This window comes from Artemia franciscana, chromosome 21 (assembly GCF_032884065.1).
Source record: "Artemia franciscana chromosome 21, ASM3288406v1, whole genome shotgun sequence".
Taxonomy (NCBI): Eukaryota; Metazoa; Arthropoda; class Branchiopoda; order Anostraca; family Artemiidae; genus Artemia; species Artemia franciscana.
In genome coordinates, this window is record NC_088883.1 from 30,039,226 (window position 1) to 30,060,809 (window position 21,584).

The window sequence follows — 21,584 nt, forward strand, 5'->3', positions numbered from 1 at the left end:
ATTACCGTAAAAAACAGAACTTCTAAGGGGACGCAGGCACGATGCAAGCACGCATTTAAATATACTAGGAGAAAATACGACACCTTGCCGAAATATTAATTTTTACCGGGTCAGATATTTGGCCATTCCAGGTAACTTGAATTTTAGACTTTGAATACCAAGAAGACAATAAACTTAGTACGGAAGGATTAACACCTGAAGACGCAAGGGAAGATAGAGCCTGAGAGTGGACAATATTGTCGAAACCTTTCCGAAAATCAAATTGAAAAGGCGTAAAATCATAATTCGACTCAATTTCTGGTAGTAACGAATTGTTACTTCGATACTCGTTTTGATATTTTAATAAAAGTTTGACGTTTAAAAAAGTCTTACTTTGAAATAAGGAGTTTTTTTAAAAGCTTGAATTTTTTTGCAATCGAAAAATGAACAAAAATTAATTACAAAAAAAAATCCGAAAGTTTTTTCCCCAAATTCTTTTCCAAAGAATTGGGGTTGGGTACTTATAATGAATGGTGTCTTCAAACAAGAGCATGGCTACTGCCCATTTCCCAAACGGTAAAAGTATCATTCTCTTACTTAAATAACCAATTCTCTTACTTCGAATTATTGTTCTCTTACCCTTTTTACTGTAATAATTGGGAGAACAGAATTCAAATACAAGTGGAAATTGGATTTAGGCTTGGTTGTTAGACTGCGGTCATTTTCAAGGAGTAGGGGTTATATACTTCTACTGAATGGTGTCTTCACTACAAACAAGAATATGGCTACTGTCCGTTTCTCTAACGGTAAAAGTATAAGGCCTACAGCGTATTTAGCACTTTATTAAAAGGAATTATATTACATTATTTTCCCTTTTTCTTATTACAACATTGAAAATAAAATGAAAATTGCAGCGAAACCAGATCATACCAATAGGCCCACTAGGCCCTGTAGCTTTGACTATTCCCGAAGTTTTAGAGATTTCACAGAAAATCTTGCAAAACGGAGCGGTAAAAACGCTTGTGCCTAGAGGCGTCACAGCTTTATATCTGGCCTGGGTGAAAAAAAAATCTTGAGCTGGTGAGCTTTCAGCAATAAATATCATTACATATCCATTATTCAGTTTAATTTATTAATTCTTACCAAAACTGTTACTTTATTTAGAAAAAAATTGAAATAAGGGAATTTTAAAAAACTTGAAACTTTGGCAATAAAATACGAACAGAAATTAATTTAAAAAAAAACTTTCCTAAAAAAGTTTTCTAAAGAAGAGTAAAGGCAATATTAAACTTAAGATCAGAAGAAATAGAAAACTTACAATAACTCAAACTCAAAACAACCAGAAATTATTATTAAAGAATAGATGAAACCCAAAACGAACATAAATTAAATAAACAATCAGAGAAAAAAAACACAACAGGTACTAATATAAATGAATAGATAAATTTCAGAAACAGTAAAATTAAGTTGAATATGCAAATCAAGCTTAAAACAAACAAAAGTATTTTGTGATTGAGGCATAAATGAAACCTAAAAGAAAAAAAATTAAATAAATAATCACAGCAAACTAACAAACAACAGTTACTAATATAAATGAGTAATATTAAAACAAGTGCAACTTAAATTGAATATGCAAATCCAGCTTGAATCGAACAAAAATCCCTACAAATAAGAGTTTGGGTTTTGCCTCCTTCTTTCACTGTAAGTATAAACCTACTGCGTCATTGGCGCTTCACTGAAAACGAATTATATTACAAATATTTTCTTTTTTACTTATTACAACATTGAAAATAAACATGGAAATAACAGTAATATTAAATTCTGAACTGATAAGCTTTCAGCGGTTAATATCATTATATATCCAATATTTAGTTTAATTTCATTAGTTGTTTCCAAAGCATTTCAAGACAAATATAGCTTCATTACAAACAAGAGTTTGGATACTGCCCCCTTCCCTAAATGTAAAAGTCTAAAGCCTATGACATCATTGGTGCTTCACTGAAAACTAATTATATTACAAGAATTATATTATATTATATAGATTATATATAATATTATATTATATAGAATTATATTATATATAGATTCAAATTATATTATATGGATTCACCGAAGGGGCTTCGGCGAATCTATTTCCGGTATGCCAAATACCTGCTTCCCCTTCCACCATGGTCAAGCAATTCATTAAAAGATACGGCACCATAGACCCGAATGCTTCTATCAGAAAAAGCATAGAAGCTTATAATAGCAGAATTGATCGGCATCCATGGAGGGCTATTTTGATTCAATAAATGTTTTGCTTTTGTACGTTTTAATTGTTCTTAAGTAAGGTGAAGAGTTGTTTAGTTTGTTAGGTCATTTTCTTTTTCCTCTTTTCTTTCATTCACATTATTTTTCATGTGTATTATAACGGGTTATAAATAAATTAAATTCAATTACAAATATTTTCTTTTCCAGTTATTGCAGCATTGAAAATGAACTTAAAACTACATTGAAATAAAATCTTGAACTCATGATCTTTCAACAATTAACAGCAGTATGTATAAAAATTCAGCTTGATTTTATTTTTACTTTTCAAGACTGTTATAACTTTTGGTAAGTGCCAATGACGCAGTAGGATTTACACTTTTACAGTGAAAGGAGGCAAAATCCAAACAATTTTTTTTATTTTTTTTACCCAGCTCTTGTATTTTGTATTTTATTTTTATTTACCCAAACTCATTACCCAAAACATTTTATTTTTTTACTCAAACTCTTCTTTGTAAATTTATTTTCGTTTCAAGCTGGATTTGCATATTCAAATTAAGTTTCACTCGTTATAAGATTTATTTACTGATTTATATTAGTAACTATTGTTTGTCTGTTTGCTATGACTGTTTATTTCGTTCCTATTCGTTTTGGGTTTCATTTAATTCTTTTTTTTTTACCAAAATATTTTTGTTCATTTTCAGCTTGATTTGCATATTCAACTTAAGCTATACTTGTTTTCAGATTTATTGATTCATTTATGTTAGTGCCTATTATATGTTTTTTTGCAATGATTGTTTTTTAATTTCTGTTCGTTTTGGGTTTCATTTGTTCTTTAATAGTAATTTCTGTTTTTTTTAAGATTGAGTTAATGCAGGTTTCTATTTCTTCTGATCTTAAGTTTAATATGGCTTTAATTTTCTTTAGAAAACTTCTTTTTAAGAAAGTTTTTTTTTAATTAAACTAATAATGCTACCGAGGTAAGTGAAGCTGTCCACCTAGTCAATCTTTTCGTTATCCAACGTTACCTTTTAATCTTGACTTATTCCAAGCCTTTGTGACTTAGTCTTCTTAATATTAATTTCCGGACCTATTCTAGCATCCAGAACTCGCAAAAACTCTAAAAATTCATTCATTTTGCTCACACTTGTATCCAGGGTGCTTAAATCCTCATGAGATTTAAATGAGGTGCTTAAATCCAGGGTACTTATAATCTAAGTCCATGTGAGTTTTCCTCCCCATTTGATCCCGTGGTCTCTCATTGCCTCTCCTGTGCTTCTTAAGACGAAGTCCATGAAAATGATTAATATAAAAGGAGATAGAACACAACCATGCTTAAATCCTTATTCAATACGATACCAGCTGCTAACCTCATTTCCTACCTTAACTACAGCAGCGTTATTCTCGTATATAGCACTTATTACTTTAATGTATTTGTCTGGTATACCATACAGGGATAAGACCTTCGCTAAAGCTATTCTATCAACAGAATCGAATGCTTACTCATAATATATGAAAATGAGGACCAAAAGTGTTTGATAACTCAGACACTTCTCAATTCTTCACGTAAGAGAGAAAATTTGGTTGACATATCCTCTAACTTTTCTAAAACCGCACTGTTCTTCTCTTAAAACTTTGACTGCAGCACCTCTCAGTCCGAAAAGTATCATATTACTAGTAATTTGCTCCCTACAGAGACCAATCTAATGCCTTGATAATTACCACACTCACTCTTATCACATTTCGTAGACAGTAGTTTGATTAAGGTTTTCGTAAAATCGCAAGGCACTTCCCCTCTTTCAAAAATCATATTCATAATCTTCAGTAACTTATTTCTAACCTCAGAGCCGCCATATTTATTAAACTCATTTACCATACTATTAGCACCTGGGTGTGCTGATAATCTCCCTTTAGATCCAAGGTATCAAAAACTTTTTCATTTTCGTCTATATCTTTTCCTGCAACTCTATCTCGGTTTAGCATATTCTCTAAATGTTCTGCCCATATCTCTTTAACTCTTTACTCATCACTAATTGTGGCTCCGTTCCTGTCTTTAACTGATCCCTCTTAGTTCTCTTCATACCTGAAAGTTGCCATTTTCTAAAATTTTTACTTTGGCTATTTCAAAATTATGAAGTCTTTACGACAGCCTGAGAAAATTGGACAGCGCTTTTTGCAAATATAATTCAGGCATTAATAATCTGTTGATTTATCACTGACAATTACACCTTTACAGGAAAGCTGCTTAAGTTGTTTCGTCGCAGATGTTTTAGTTGATATTTTCTCCCCATTTTTTTTCAAGTATTAAAAATTGACCTATATTATTGAAAATTAACCTGTATTATTCAAAATCATTAAAAATTTTTAATATTATTCAATATTTTTAATATTATTAATATTATTCATATTAATATTATTAATATTTATTATTAATAATATTTATAATTTAATATTATTAATATTTTTTAAATATTATTAAAAATTAACCTATAACTTACAACTACCAAAACCTATATTATTCTCTATGGATTTTTTTTCATTAAAAACTGAATACCAAGTTTTTATAATCTTTTTTTGATTTTTTAGTTTTTTAAGTTTCCACTTGGCTGATCCAAACATCCGGACATAATTTTCACCGTACATACAGTTATTGGAGAGGAGTTCCGAATTTCTGGCCCAGTATGTTGAATGTTGAAACCTCCTCTTTACGTCTGACAAATTTGCTATAAAAAAGTTGAAAATTGGGCTCTGTGGTAGCTATGAAGTTGGAAATTTGATGAAGAAGTACCAGCAAAATTTCAACTACCAATAACGTGAAAATAAAAAAAAATTGGATCCACTGAACCCCTCTCATGTTTATTTGTGTTCAAACCAGAAAACAGTGGATTTTCACACACGTTTCTTTGGGTTGTTCAAGAATTAAGGACAGGATCACGCATTAACGTTTACCATCCACAAAAATTAACAGTACTATAGTGCATTTACACATTGCGGAAATCAGTCCGGATTTAGGATTCTGTACGGAGATTCCGTCCGTTTTCGTGCTTGAAAAACTCTTTAGCTTTCCGCAACGATTTGGTCAATCAGGATGGATTCTTGGTTTTTAAATGAAAAAAACCATGACTATGGATCATCAGAAAGTTCATGATCTTATAACATTGGTCCAAGGTTATCCCAGACTATATGATACTGCTCACCCAGGCTATAAGAAAACTCTGAATTTTCATATGGCTTATTAATCAATTGTTCAGGAAATTTAGCGTTTCTTCTAGCTATTATATAGGGTAGATAAAGTTAGCAGAACTAACTTTAGAAGGCGTCTCATTTATACCAGGTATTGCTGCTAGCAGTGGTAAAAACTCAGTGGTGCCAGCTCTACAGGGGGCGCAGCAACAGTGTGCATCCCTAGGCATTGTAATCATATAAGGTACCTCCAAGTTCTATCACTGAGTAGCAGCACTATCTTCTCTATATGAGGCACGTATTGCTGTCAGCAGTGGCAAAAACTCAGTGGTGCCGGCTCTAAAGGAGGCGCAGCAATAGTGTGCATACCTAGGCATTGTAATCATATAAGGTACCTCCAAGTTTTATCATTGAGTAGTAGCACTATCTTCTCTATATGAGGCAAGTATTGCTGTCAGCAGTGGCAAAAACTCAGTGGTGCCGGCTCTAAAGGAGGCGCAACAACAGTGTGCATCCCTAGGCATTGTAATCAGATAAGGCACCTCCAAATTCTATCACTGAGCAGCAGCACTATCTTCTCTATATGAGGCATGTATTGCTGTCAGCAGAGGCAAAAACTCAGTGGTGCCGACTCTAAGGGAGGCGCAGCAACAGTGTGCATTCCTAGGCATTGTAATCAGATAAGGTACCTCCAAGTTCTATCACTGAGTAGCAGCACTATCTTCTCTATATGAGGCACGTATTGCTGTCAGCAGTGGCAAAAACTCAGTGGTGCCGGCTCTAAAGGAGGCGCAGCAACAGTGTGCATCCCTAGGCATTGTAATCGGATAAGGTACCTCCAAGTTTATCACTGAGTACAGCACTATCTTCTCTATATGAGGCATGTATTGCTGTCAGCAGAGGCAAAAACTCAGTGGTGCCGGCTCTAAAGGAGGCGCAACAACAGTGTGCATTCCTAGGCATTGTAATCAGATAAGGCACCTCCAAGTTCTATCACTGAGTAGCAGCACTATCTTCTCTATATGAGGCACGTATTGCTGTCAGCAGTGGCAAAAACTCAGTGGTGCCGGCTCTAAAGAAGGCGCAGCTACAGTGTGCATCCCTAGGCATTGTAATCGGATAAGGTACCTCCAAATTTATCACTGAGTAGCAGCACTATCTTCTCTATATGAGGCATGTATTGCTGTCAGCAGAGGCAAAAACTCAGTGGTGCCGACTCTAAAGGAGGCGCAGCAACAGTGTGCATTCCTAGGCATTGTAATCAGATAAGGTACCTCCAAGTTCTATCACTGAGTAGCAGCACTATGTTCTCTATATGAGGCACGTATTGCTGTTAACAGTGGCAAAAACTCAGTGGTGCCGGCTCTAAAGGAGGCGCAGCAATAGTGTGCATACCTAGGCATTGTAATCATATAAGGTACCTCCAAGTTTTATCATTGAGTAGTAGCACTATCTTCTCTATATGAGGCACGTATTGCTGTCAACAGTGGCAAAAACTCAGTGGTGCCGGCTCTAAAGGAGGCGCAGCAACAGTGTGCATCCCTAGGCATTGTAATCATATAAGATACCTCCAAGTTTTATCATTGAGTAGCAGCACTATCTTCTCTATATGAGGCACGTATTGCTGTCAGCAGTGGCAAAAACTCAGTGGTGCCGGCTCTAAAGAAGGCGCAGCAACAGTGTGCATCCCTAGGCATTGTAATCGGATAAGGTACCTCCAAGTTTATCACTGAGTAGCAGCACTATCTTCTCTATATGAGGCATGTATTGCTGTCTATATGAGGCATGTATTGCTGTATAGCAGCACTATCTTCTCTATATGAGACACGTATTGCTGTCAGTAGTGGCAAAAACTCAGTGGTGCCAGCTCTAAAGGAGGCGCAGCAACAGTGTGCATCCCTAGGCATTGTAATCATATAAGATACCTCCAAGTTTTATCATTGAGTAGCAGCACTATCTTCTCTATATGAGGCACGTATTGCTGTCAGCAGTGGCAAAAACTCAGTGGTGCCGGCTCTAAAGAAGGCGCAGCAACAGTGTGCATCCCTAGGCATTGTAATCGGATAAGGTACCTCCAAGTTTATCACTGAGTAGCAGCACTATCTTCTCTATATGAGGCATGTATTGCTGTCTATATGAGGCATGTATTGCTGTATAGCAGCACTATCTTCTCTATATGAGACACGTATTGCTGTCAGTAGTGGCAAAAACTCAGTGGTGCCAGCTCTAAAGGAGGCGCAGCAACAGTGTACATCCCTAGGCATTGTAATCATATGAGGTACCTCCAAGTTTTATCATTGAGTAGCAGCACTATCTTCTCTATATGAGGCACGTATTGCTGTCAGTAGTGGCAAAAACTCAGTGGTGCCGGCTCTAAAGGAGGCGCAGCAGCAGTGTGCATCCCTAGGCATTGTAATCATATAAGATACCTCCCAGTTTTATCATTGAGTAGCAGCACTATCTTCTCTATATAAGGCACGTATTGCTGTCAGCAGTGGCAAAAACTCAGTGGTGCCGGCTCTAAAGAAGGCGCAGGAACAGTGTGCATCCCTAGGCATTGTAATCGGATAAGGTACCTCCAAGTTTATCACTGAGTAGCAGCACTATCTTCTCTATATGAGGCATGTATTGCTGTCTATATGAGGCATGTATTGCTGTATAGCAGCACTATCTTCTCTATATGAGACACGTATTGCTGTCAGTAGTGGCAAAAACTCAGTGGTGCCAGCTCTAAAAGAGGCGCAGCAACAGTGTACATCCCTAGGCATTGTAATCATATGAGGTACCTCCAAGTTTTATCATTGAGTAGCAGCACTATCTTCTCTATATGAGGCACGTATTGCTGTCAGCAGTGGCAAAAACTCTGTGGTGCTGGCTCTAAAGGAGGCGCCACAACAGTGTGCATCCCTAGGCATTGTAATCATATACGGTATCTCCAAGTTTTATCATCGAGTAGCAGCACTATCTTCTCTATATGAGACGGCTTCTAAAGTTAATGTTCCTGACGGGGTACAGAACAGTTTGACTCTTACGCCCTGACAAGCTCGTAGAAATTTATTGTTTCTGACTAAATTTATTTCTCCTTTTGTCGTCTGCGTTTCCCTGTCAGTATAAGGACTAAAGCGAGAGTCAAATTAGCCAATTTTATTCTTTTATAAATTGTCATCTTGAAAACTTAGGTCACGCTGATACATTTAAATCTATTTATTCCCAAAGACACCGCCACCTCAAAAGGAAAGCAACATTTTTCTTTACCTGTTTGGTGCCGCAAGTTTTTTACCTTATTTCGCTGATTTTTCGCCGTTTTTTTTTTTTATTTGGTATCTGCTACTACCAAAAATTGCATAAGGAGGTTTTTTCATTGAAAACTTAATTCCAGATTTTTTCATAGATTTTAAATATATATATATATATATATATATATATATATATATATATATATATATATATATATATATATATATATATATATATATATATATATATATAATGAAAAGAGAAATCACCAATGCAACAGCACAAACACATAAAAAAAAAGAGACAAGGAGAAAAGGAAGACTGTTTTCCTAAATTAGTGATTAATATAGACCAGCACTTGAATGAGGCCTTAACCCTACTCATCCATACAATCACATAGGTCAAACAGCATAGCCATACACAATCAACCATAAAGAATAATCCATGGACAGGCAGTCATGTCGTCAATAAGTATAAGTCGTCATTTACCAAACAATAGAAAAAATAATAAAGACAAATAATTCAGAGGCAACAACCCAACCCAAGGGCTCATCAGGAGAATACACTGGCCTATAGGGTTTCGCCACTTTAAATTCTCTGCCCAGCCAAGTGCTGTGGCTACCACAGAATATCCATGACATCCCCATGTCAGGTATCACCCCCAAAATACATCCCTATGAAAAAAAACAGCAAATGTAAAACAACCAAGTAACACCAAAACAAGCTTATCCTGTTAATATATCCCTCTTTTTAGCAACAATAGGTAAACTAAATATGATAAAATTTACCAAATCACAAATATTAACACATTGCAAAAAAAAAATAAAAAAAATAAATTAATGAACTAAACAATTATAGAATTCATCTTTACCATGTGGCTATTTATTAAAAAAAATCCGCTCTATTAGAAACACAATTCAAAATAAATGGCGCTGCATCATCATTTGTCGAACCTCCGAAATTAGCTAAAAATTTCTTTAAGTATTTCCAGATAATTCTTTTGATATTTATTTAAAAGTTCGTTATAATGAAAAGTAAATTTTTTAAATTGCCAAGTTAATTTATTTGCAGAAAAACCTCTTGATATCAATTTTTGGCTTAAGATTTTACATCTATTTTTAAAATCAATATAATTACTACAAATCCTTGCATAACGATGTAACTGTGAGAAAAACGCAGAATATGTGATATTTGAGTGTATATTACTTTCAGGGAATGGGAAACTAATCACTTCAAAATCAAAATCATCCGTTTTATTATACATTTTAAAACTTAATTTATTATTATCACAAATATTTACATTTAAATCTAAGAAATGATCTTCATGACCAACGCCATGACTAGGTTCAAGAGTAAGCTCTGATGGATATATATTTTTAGAAATATCAATGAAATCCTTACAATTTAAGACCAAAATATCATCTAAATATCTTTTATTATTTGACAAAACATGTTTTAAATTATTTGGATTATTCTTATCCATCATATATTTATATTCTAGTTGACTTAAAAACAAGTCAGCTATAAATGGGCTGGCATTCCCCCCCATAGGAATTCCCACGATTTGATTGTACAAATCACCACCAAATCTTATATAAGTATTGTATAAAACAAATTCGAATAACTCAAAAATCATATCCAAGCTGTAACATCTCAAGTTAACTGTGGTATTAAAGCAATTTGTCCATATAGCTTTTTTATTTTAAGTGTCTATTTTTAAGAACCTTTTACTAGATAAGAGGATAGATTTCTTGATAACAGTTTTTACATTAGTGACACTACATTAAGTGATAAATTAGTATACATTGTCGCAAAATCGAAAGACTCAATTCTTTTAGCTGAAACCATTGTTAAAGACTCTATCACCTGCAGTGAATTATTAATACTCCAATATGGATTAAAACTCGAAAACTTTTTAATACCAGAACAATAGGTTTTAAGTTTATTTACAATTTCCTTTAAAATTAAAGAGAGGTCAGTAGCAGCAATGCGGGTTGGACATTTAGCTGCTCCAGCAATAAACCGTGGTTTAGGGGGATTCTTATGAAATTTTACAGTCCAATATAGGAAAGAGAACTTTTTATCATTGTCATTTATTTTAATATTAAAATTTTTAAAAAGTATTTCTTCGGTCTTTTCAATTAAATTCTCATCCTCTAAATTTACCTTTTCGTAAACATTAGTTGTGATTAACTCCCTTTTTAAGATATCACAATACAGCTTCTGACAAATTATGGCAAAATTATTATTAGCTTTATCCACTGGCACAATTACAAATTCATTCTGTAGATTAGCAATTGCTTGTTTAATCTTCGCATTATGAAATAATAATTTAGTGTTACTATTTTTTAAATTAGAATATATTTTATTTCTTATTCAACTAATCATTAAATTCTTCCAACTTTGAAAACTCTCTTTACTTTTATTCTCTTTCTTACACCACTTATCAATAAATAAGTCAAAATCATTTTCCAAGCCATCAAGAACACTCGATGGTTTCAGATAATGAGAAAGACGGAAATTAGCCCCTTTATTCATTATAATTTGAAGATCATCTTGCTTTATTATTGACAAGTCCCCTGTTATAACATGTTTGTAAGTAGGATTTACAAATGGGCCAAGTTGCTTACAATTACAAACCGGTTTCCAATTTATATCACTATATAATCTTTAAGTATTAAATTATAATTAAAAATAATTTGCCCAATAGCTTTGAAAATTTATAAGTTAAAACTGGACTATCATTATAATTCAAATTACTAGGAAGGGCCTGTTTCACATGCCGCTGATTTAAAATTTCTGGTAAATTAATATCTTCAATCTGCTTACAAGTAAAATTAAAAGGGAAATATAATCTGTTATCCTTATTACCAATCTTATCAAACTTTTTCTTTTTTGAAATAAATTGAAATATATATATATGTATATATATATATATATATATATTTTTTTTTTTTTTTTTTTTTTTTGTGTTTGTGCTGTTGCATTGGTAGGGGTGCGCCAAGGATGTGCAGTGGCCCCAGAGCTCTTCAATGTCATCATAGATTACGTTATGACAAAAACCACTTCACGTCTCAGCTTTGGGCTCAAATTCGGAGATCATACCATCACAGATGTCGATTTTGCCGATGACTTGGCCATTCTGGCGGACTCCATGGAGCAGCTGCTGGAAGCGCTCCGAATTCTGCGAGAAAAGGCTGCCAAAGTAGGACTGCATATAAACTGGAACAAAACTAAAATTATGGCCATAGACCCGTCTTCTCCTGCTGTTAACTCTCCAGTTAGCCTGGACAGCACCACTAGCATCGAGGTTGTTAAAGACTTCACCTACCTGGGCTCCGTAATTTCTTCAAATGGCTCACTTCTCCCCGAGCTGCAGGCAAGATTATCTAAAGCGTCTTCTGTCATGGGTAGACTGAATCGTCACCTCTGGCGAAAACCAAATATCAGTCGCACAACGAAACTGCGGATCTTCAACGCTCTAGTCGGTTCTGTGATGCTTTACGGAGCTGAGACATGGCAAGCATCAGCTACAACCCTCAAGAAAATAGACGTATTTCATGCAAAGAGCCTGAGGAGGATTGAGGGCCTACGATGGTCTGACTTCGTCAGCAATGAAAAGCTTCTGCAGCTCACAAAGCAGTCTTGGTTTTCGACTCAAGCTTCCGAGCGAACCTTACGATGGTTCGGGCATCTGCTTCGAATGCCACCACATTTACCCGCAAAGATGATCTATGACTTCGACCCTATCAAAGTTGGTTGGAAGCGACCAAGAGGCCGACCGAAGAAACGTTGGTCCGACAGCCTGTCCGAGTTCTTGGCGATGGCAAACATCAGACAGGGCGAAGAGCAAATACTCGTCATGGACCGAAGTGGGTGGAGGAGGCAGACGTCACTCTACGCCAAGCAGTGCCCGGCAGGAGACTTAAGTCAAGTAAGTCAAGTCAAGTTGCATTGGTGATTTCTCTTTTCATGATATATATATATATATATATATATATATATATATATATATATATATATATATATATACATATATATATATATATATATATATATATATATATATATATATATATATATATATATATATATATATATATATATATATATATATATATATATATTTATATATATATATATATATATATATATATATATATATATATATATATATATATATATATATAATATATATATATATATATATATATATATATATATATATATATATATATATATATATATATATATCTATATATATAAAAATAAGTTGTCTGTCTGTCTGTGGATGGATCAGGTGACGTCACCTGAAAAAACTGGATCAGGTGACGTCAAAACTGAAAAAACTAAAAAAAGGCAAAAACTACAAAAAAAACTAAAAACTAATAAAAAAAATAAAAAAGCTAAAAAACTAAAAAAACTAAAAAAAGGCAAAAACTACAAAAAAAACTAAAAACTAATAAAAAAGCTAAAAAACTAAAAAAACTAAAAAAAGGCAAAAACTACAAAAAAAACTAAAAACTAATAAAAAAAATAAAAAAGCTAAAAAACTAAAAAAACTAAAAAAACTAAAAAAAGGTAAAAAACTAAAAAAACTAAAAACTAAAAAAAACTAAAAAAAAGGAAAAAACTGAAAAATAAGCTAAAATAAAGGTAAAAACCAATAAAAAACTAAAAAAAAAACTGAAAAAACTAAAATAAAAGGCAAAAACTACAAAAAAAAAAACTAAAAACTAATAAAAAAAGTAAAAAAGCTAAAAAACTAAAAAAACTAAAAAAACTAAAAAAAGGTAAAAAACTAAAAAAAATAAAAAATAAAAAAAAACTAAAAAAAAGGAAAAAACTGAAAAATAAGCTAAAATAAAGGTAAAAACCAATAAAAAACTAAAAAGAAAAAAAGGAAAAAACTAAAAAAAATTTTCATCTAAAAAACTAAAAAAAACTAAAAAAGGTAAAAACTAAAAGAACTAAAAAAGAAAAAAATAAATGACGACACTCAAAGAGAAAGCGACCAGGACAAAAGGAATGTTCGATTAGCAATCAACAAAGCACCGGGACACAGGGAGTATAAATGACGACCAGGACATAAGTAAAAAAAAAAAATATCTATATATATAAAAATAAGTTGTCTGTGGATCTGTGGATCGTGGATCAGGTGACGTCACCTGAAAAAACTGGATCAGGTGACGTCAAAACTGAAAAAACTAAAAAAAGGCAAAAACTACAAAAAAAACTAAAAACTAATAAAAAAAATAAAAAAGCTAAAAAACTAAAAAAACTAAAAAAAGGCAAAAACTACAAAAAAACACTAAAAACTAATAAAAAAGCTAAAAAACTAAAAAAACTAAAAAAAGGCAAAAACTACAAAAAAAACTAAAAACTAATAAAAAAAATAAAAAAGCTAAAAAACTAAAAAAACTAAAAAAACTAAAAAAAGGTAAAAAACTAAAAAAACTAAAAACTAAAAAAAACTAAAAAAAAGGAAAAAACTGAAAAATAAGCTAAAATAAAGGTAAAAACCAATAAAAAACTAAAAAAAAACTGAAAAAACTAAAAAAAGGCAAAAACTACAAAAAAACTAAAAACTAATAAAAAAAAGTAAAAAAGCTAAAAAACTAAAAAAACTAAAAAAACTAAAAAAACTAAAAAAAGGTAAAAAACTAAAAAAAATAAAAAATAAAAAAAAACTAAAAAAAAAGGAAAAAACTGAAAAATAAGCTAACATAAAGGTAAAAACCAATAAAAAACTAAAAAGAAAAAAAGGAAAAAACTAAAAAAAATTTTCATCTAAAAAACTAAAAAAACTAAAAAAGGTAAAAACTAAAAGAACTAAAAAAGAAAAAAATAAATGACGACACTCAAAGAGAAAGCGACCAGGACAAAAGGAATGTTCGATTAGCAATCAACAAAGCACCGGGACACAGGGAGTATAAATGACGACCAGGACATAAGTAAAAAAAAAATTAACAAAACTAAAAAGAAGGTAAAAACTACAAAAAAACTAAAAAGAAAAAAAAACTAAAAACTAAAAAAAAACTAAAAAATCTAAAAATCTAAATAAACTAAAAAAGAAAAAAAAGGAAAAAAATAAAGGAGAAAAACAAAACTAAAAAACGAATGTATATACAGACCGGTACACCGGGATACAAATGACGACCGGGACACAGGGAATATAAATGACGACCGGGACACAGGGACACAACTACAACGGGGACACCGGGGGAAACAGGGGGATATAAATGACGACCGGGACAAAAAAACTAAAAAGAAAAAAAAACTAAAAACTAATAAAAAAACTAAAAAATCTAAAAATCTAAATAAGCTAAAAAAGAAAAAAAAAGGAAAAAAATAAAGGAGAAAAACAAAACTAAAAAACGAATGTATATACAGACCGGGACACCGGGATACAAATGACGACCGGGACACAGGGAATATAAATGACGACCGGGACACATGGACACAACTACAACGGGGACACCGGGGGAAACAGGGGGATGTAAATGACGACCGGGACACCAGGACAGGGAATGGTCGATTAGCAATCACCATCAACAAAGCTCAAGGGCAATCATTAGAATCATGAGGTATAGATCTGAATACAGATTGTTTTCCCATGGACCATTATATGTTGCATGTTCAAGAGTCGGTAAACCTGACAATCTATTTATATGCAAAGACAATGGGACAGCAAAGAATGTTGTATATTCGCAAGTTTTACGTAGTTAAAACCATATATATATATATATATATATATATATATATATATATATATATATATATATATATATATATATATATATATATATATATATATATATATATATATATATATATATATATCTATATTCACAGGTGGGACATAGGGACACAACTACAATGGCGCGTAACTATTATGGCGCGTAACGACTTACGCGCGCGGGGGGGCTTGGGGGGGGGGGCGCGAAGCGCCCCCACCAACTAGGTGTATATATATATATATATATATATATATATATATATATATATATATATATATATATATATATATATATATATATATATATATATATATATATATATATATATATATATATATATATATATATATATATATATATATATATATATATATATATATATATATATATATATATATATATATATATATATATATATATGGTTCTGCGAGTTCCCACTTAACCAGTTGTTCAAGCGGTCAGATTTCATTTTGGTAGTTCAAAGGCTATAACATAATGCAGAAATTAAAAATCGTACGAAGTCGATCTAAATAAAAACTCCATAGGTCCTGTAGAGCTGACTGAGGGCTTGTGGTCAATGCTGAAATATGTACAAACATAAAAAAGACATATGTTAAGCAAATAAATCTTAATCATATATCAAAAACATACATAAATCAAAGCAGATAATGAATATAAAATAATCTTACTTTTGAAACGGACAAATCAAGAGCTGGGGTTGGTGCAGATGGAGGTTGAATAGTCGATGAGCTAACAGTGGAGGTTTCAGTAGAATGTACATATACTGGCTGTATTTGTACATGCTGTACATATATACCTGAACTAGTTGAAATTCCTAAATCATGAAAATCTTGCGTAACCGGAGTTTTATTGACTACATCAGGAGTTTCAGTGACACTTGTATTCGGAGCGTGTATTCGGAGCAGTTTCGGTGGCACAGGAGCACTTGTATTTGGACTTGGGCCTGGATTTGAAAAAACGTTCATTTGAATTAATAAAATATTTGAAATTAATATTGTGTGGTCCAAATTATGTAACAATTTAGGTTGAGTAAAACTGGTAGTTGGGATAACAAATACATTTAGGAATATATTTGACTCTTGAATTGGGAGGGAGAGTAAGTGACGATTCATGTCCCATATATATGTGAAAAACGAGTGTATGTACTTTCCTGCCAGGGGGATTAAAAACAAATTATTTGACATTTTTAAGTAAAACAGTTCAAAATAGGGATGAAACCTTTTAATTGACAGTGAATATATATAAAAATTATTCAACTGGATATTTCGAACACATATACTGTGCTCATTATCAGCAGTGAAACTCCTTTTTAAAAATCAGAGTTTTACTGCTGATGATGAACACTGTATATGTGTTCGAAATATCCAGTTAAATAATTTATTTATATATATTCACTGTCAATTAAAAGGTTTCATCCCTATTTTGAACTGTTTTACTTTCGTCATGGAAAGGCAGTGTGGTCTTCGAAGTTATCTACGTTATTTGACAATTGTATTTACAATTGTATTACAATTGTATTAAATAAGAAAACAAGTTTTTTTTTAACTGAAAGTAAGGGGCAACATTAGAGCCTAAAAACGAACAGAAATTATTGCTTACATAAGGGGATTACCCCCTCCCCAATACCTCGCTTTTTACGCTAAAGATGGACTTTTCGTTTCAATTATTTAAGAATGACACCTGAAACTCAAGGGCCCTTTAGTTAAAATAACGAGCTTTTTTAGGAGTTCAAGCGTAGAGAGCAGGGTATTTTGCTCTTTACGCTTCTTTTTTTTCAACTGAAAGCAAGGGGCACCAACAAAACTTAAAAACGAACAAAAATTATTACTTACACGATGGAGTTGCCCCCTCGTCAATACCTCGCTCTTTACCCTAGAGTTGGACTTTTCGTTCCAATTACTTAAGAATGACTCCTGAAACACAAGGGCCCTTTAATTAAAATAATATGCTTTTTTAAAAGTTCTTAGCATAAACAGCAAGGTCTTGAGAGGGGGCAACGCCCCTCATATCGTTCATTTCAAGCTTTAATGTTATTCATTACCTTCAGCTGAAAAAGTCTGTTTTATTTGTATAAGTTCCGACCGTTTTTCAAATATTGCCGGGAAATTGGCTCCCCCTCCCCTTTTCAGGAAACATTCCTCCACAGAAAGACACTCCCACGTAACTTCCCGCTGAAAATGTCTGTATACTGCCCAAAAACCAACACTGTATTTAGACAAGGGGCAAAGTTCATAGCCTGTAACGCTTTCCCCCAAGACTTCCCCTGACTTGACGTCCTAAGCAAAAAGGACTCGTGGCTCGGTGCAAAAAGAAAGTACGTCCTGACTCGGTGTAAAAATGATCGAAGTCCGGACAACGCAGAGACAGGGCTGGCATAAAAAAATAGACATTTGCACCTTTTATGAACCAAAATTACGCAAGAATATCCAAAAAATTACTGAGAATTTCCGATCTGGAATTGAAAAAGGGTTATGCTTTAGCGTTTCCAGATAACCAAAGAAGAAGAATATATGAAGATGTATATGTCAGGGATATATGTAATATGTGTTTTACAGATATGTAATATGTGTTTTATATCAAAATTACAAAATAAGCTACAGAAAAAAGAGGGAGTATATACGATCTAAGTAGTTTTAGATTTTTTTTTTTTTTTTAATTCATGAAAGGATATGCACATCTCTTTTGCACCAAACGAGCAACCTTTCGAAAAATAACTGAATGAACTGATTGGGAAGAATCCAACTCAAAGCCACCTTAAAAAAAATAATAACACACACAAACCGTCTGACAACACTGTTTCAAATTGAAGATAGAATTGAAAATAAAGCAAACAAGCAAAGAGAGGGAAGGACTTACTCATTTCTTCATCCAGTTTTTGCTGTCTCCTCAGAGCAATGGCTTGCGCCATAATCTTTTGTTTCTCGAATGTTAGCATACATCGGGAACAGACACAATTTTTATATTTACAGTATCGTTTGTGCCCTTTCAAGGGTACTGTTATATTGTGGTTCCTACATCGGGCACAGCTTGCAATCCTCTTTTTCAGTTCAGCTACTAAAAAAGATCACTTTTCTAAACTAATGTATTTTTTGCAAGTCAAAACGAGATAGCTTGAATAAAAAAGCATGAAAACTCTAAGTACCAGGGATATTGAAAGCTGGCACGTCCAATGGGAGAGGGGTAGGATAGGGTAAAGTTGGGGGTTGTACCCCACCCTAAAGTTTAAAAAAACTTTATTCGAAAAAAAAAACAAATTAGTCCCATCCCACATTTTAAAAAGTACACTTGCTCCCAAGTAGTGAGAGTAGTGATAGGTCATTCGCCATCAATATTGGCAGGATGAACTGCAACAGGGCCCAAAAATACAACCGAAAAATATACCGTCTTCTTGTTTGACCCTAAAACAGACAAGGCAAGGCTAAAACAGATAAGTTCCCTGCACGTATTTAGTTAAATACGAAATTTAGACAAAAATATTAATTCCATGTTAAGTTTCAAATTCAGTAATAAATAGAAATAATTACAGCTTAGTAATAAGTAATTAATAACAATAAAAAAATTTTTAACCCAAAATTAATCCGGAATCTAAAACATAAAAAGCATATCAATAATGGTTAGTAACGATGTTACCTACGAAAACTTGCTGCAATTTTTGTAATTTTTGCCCCCCTTCTAAATTATGAAAAATACGGTATTCTGTATCCAAAATTAGAAAAAATTAATTCAACTTCATTTACATGAATCGATGGCCTTGATTTTCTGAAACACTTTTTCATTATAATAATCAGATGAATCTCTTTTTAGGATATCATAAGAAAAGGCACGCTTTAGTTAGAATGACTTTTTAGTGTTACATGCTTTTGCCAGACATATACATTATAGCATCTTAGTTATGAAACGTGGGTTTGAAATGGGGGACTTATAACACGGCTGGAACCTAGGCTATGGGAAAATCTTTCTTCCCCATTACAATAACTCTGCTACGACATCTATGATTTAACTTTTGTTCTGATCATAATATTTGTGAAAATTGGCAAATTTTCTGTTATACTTATTGATTTTATTTTTATATAGGAAGACCTACCAGCTTAAACCAAATAACGTTGATGAAAAAAAAACTTTATTTCAATCAGGGCAACAAAAATTTAAGCATACTCGCCGTTTTTCTTATGTAAACCGTTTAATAATCTATGAGCAGAATTTCGAATAATTCAAATTTAAAAATAGATGGCAGTTCTGTTGACCACATTACCTACCTGACTATAAAAACCCTAAGTTAGACCTTCAAATGAAAAAAATACTCAAAAAATGAAAAAAAAACTCAATAAAATCTTTTCAAAAAATGAAAAAACTTCAAATGATCAACTCAAAATGACCTCCGACCCAATTACATATTTAGGCCTCATCACAACTTACAAGTCGGCTTCTCATTAACCATCTTAAACTTCGAACTCCAGCTTCTTATACCTTTATTGTCACTAGCAAATTCTGTTTTAACAGTCTCATACTAGTTAACCTTTAAAATGCACTAGCCCTCCCCTATATCTTATATTGCACCATTCTGAGAAGTCCTCACAAAATCAGAACAAAGCAAAGGTAATGTTGGGGCTATATCGATCAGGTAGATAGCTTCACTTACCTGGTAACATTATTAGTGAAGACAGTGGATGCAAGAATGGTAAGAAAAGTAGAAAAGCCAAGGCCTAGGGTATTTTTCCACTGTTGAAAAAAGTTGAAAAGGAGAAGCAGAAAGATACGTCTGTGAATTAATAATAGAATATTGGAAACTAAGGTGATGGCAGTACCCAAGTATGGTTCTGAAACGTACATGCTTCGACAGACAGAGGAAGATTTGTTAAATCTTTTCAAGAGAAATTGTCTACTGGTAGTTTTAGGTATCCTTTCAGCTGATCGTAGGTCAAACATTAGGCTATGCAAAAAACTTGGTTCTATCCCACTTTCAAGAGCTATAATGGAAGAAAGGCTGAGATGGATGGGACAAGTTTTCCGCATGATGGGTAACAGATTTCACATCTTTTTGACCTACGATCTGGTGCCAAACAAAAAGCAAGTCATTCTCAAGTAGTGTACAGACTCTTACTGCATGAGGTAAGGATTTAAAGGAGACTGAAACTTCATGGAAGCATGTAGAGACTGAAGATTTGAATGCATTGGGATTGAACAGAAGCGTGTGCAGCTATGCACACGCTATGCTGTGTGCAGCTGTGCATAGCTGTGCAGCTATACAGCAGCTGTGCATAGCTGTGCACACTGTGCAGCTATGCTCGAACATCTTGGTGCTACAGTTAGTTGCTAGTGGAAGTAGTAGTAATAACAGCAGCTATACTGAACTTACAGATACCAACATATCTTGGTGATCAAAACAATATTCCAGAATGAAATTCGACTCGGTTACTCTCGTATTTTTCACTGAAAGGGTCATGCAGTCGACTCAAGGCAGTGCTCTTATATGTCATATGACATATGTCTCATATGTATATGTGCTCTATTCTTCCAACAAACAAGGGGATTCAAAATTATTTTTCCTTTCAAAACATGGTTCCCTTTTTAACTTGCATCACAGGGTACATATTCAGGAATTTATTTTTTGGGGGAGCTAAATTTCAATGGATTTCAAAAATAGATATACGAATCAACAAGACAACAATAAAAAAAACCAAACATTTTAGAAAATAACAAGATAAATGCTACTGCATGTCGCAGTAGCATTTATCATGCACAATTATGTATCATGCACAATTATGATATATTGACATACTTTAATAATATATATGGGCCCATCGATGATGGAAAGCCCATAACAATACCGACACGGAAGGTAAATTGGTCTTTTCACCCCGCCTTTAAGGTCGCTTTAAAGAAGTCCTAGAAAAACTGAAAAATTTTGCATATGAAATTTTTTTTTTTACTTGTTGACCTCCCTGGCAGAATCTGCTAACGTCTCCCCCACCCCAATTTTCGTATACTTGCGCACCTTTTTCCGTAACCACTGAGTCTGAGCTACATCTCGATTGTTTTTTTTTTTTTTTTTTTTTTTTTTTTTTTTTTTTTTTTTCACCATCGTGTATAAATCTGGGAAGTTAAGGCCTATTGTATGACCCGAAATCTTCAATTTCTGAATACTATAGAAGGGCCAGGTCCCTCTTGATAATAAAA

At 33.1% G+C, this 21,584-nt stretch overlaps 1 protein-coding gene across 3 annotated transcripts in view; it reads right to left on the reverse strand.

Moving 5' to 3' along the window:
- The window catches only part of LOC136040844 (doublesex- and mab-3-related transcription factor 1-like), a 51,340-nt gene that overhangs the window by 11,814 nt on the left and 17,942 nt on the right, over positions 1–21,584 (reverse strand). For 2 of the 3 annotated variants that reach the window (XM_065725202.1, XM_065725203.1), the window contains exons 3-4: positions 18,264–18,461; positions 16,076–16,350 (exon numbers count right to left, since the gene is read on the reverse strand). In XM_065725202.1, the coding sequence (XP_065581274.1) occupies positions 16,076–16,350; positions 18,264–18,461 (473 nt within the window). The remainder of the gene's footprint in view (positions 1–16,075; positions 16,351–18,263; positions 18,462–21,584) is intronic. The other variant, XM_065725204.1, reaches the window with a different exon arrangement.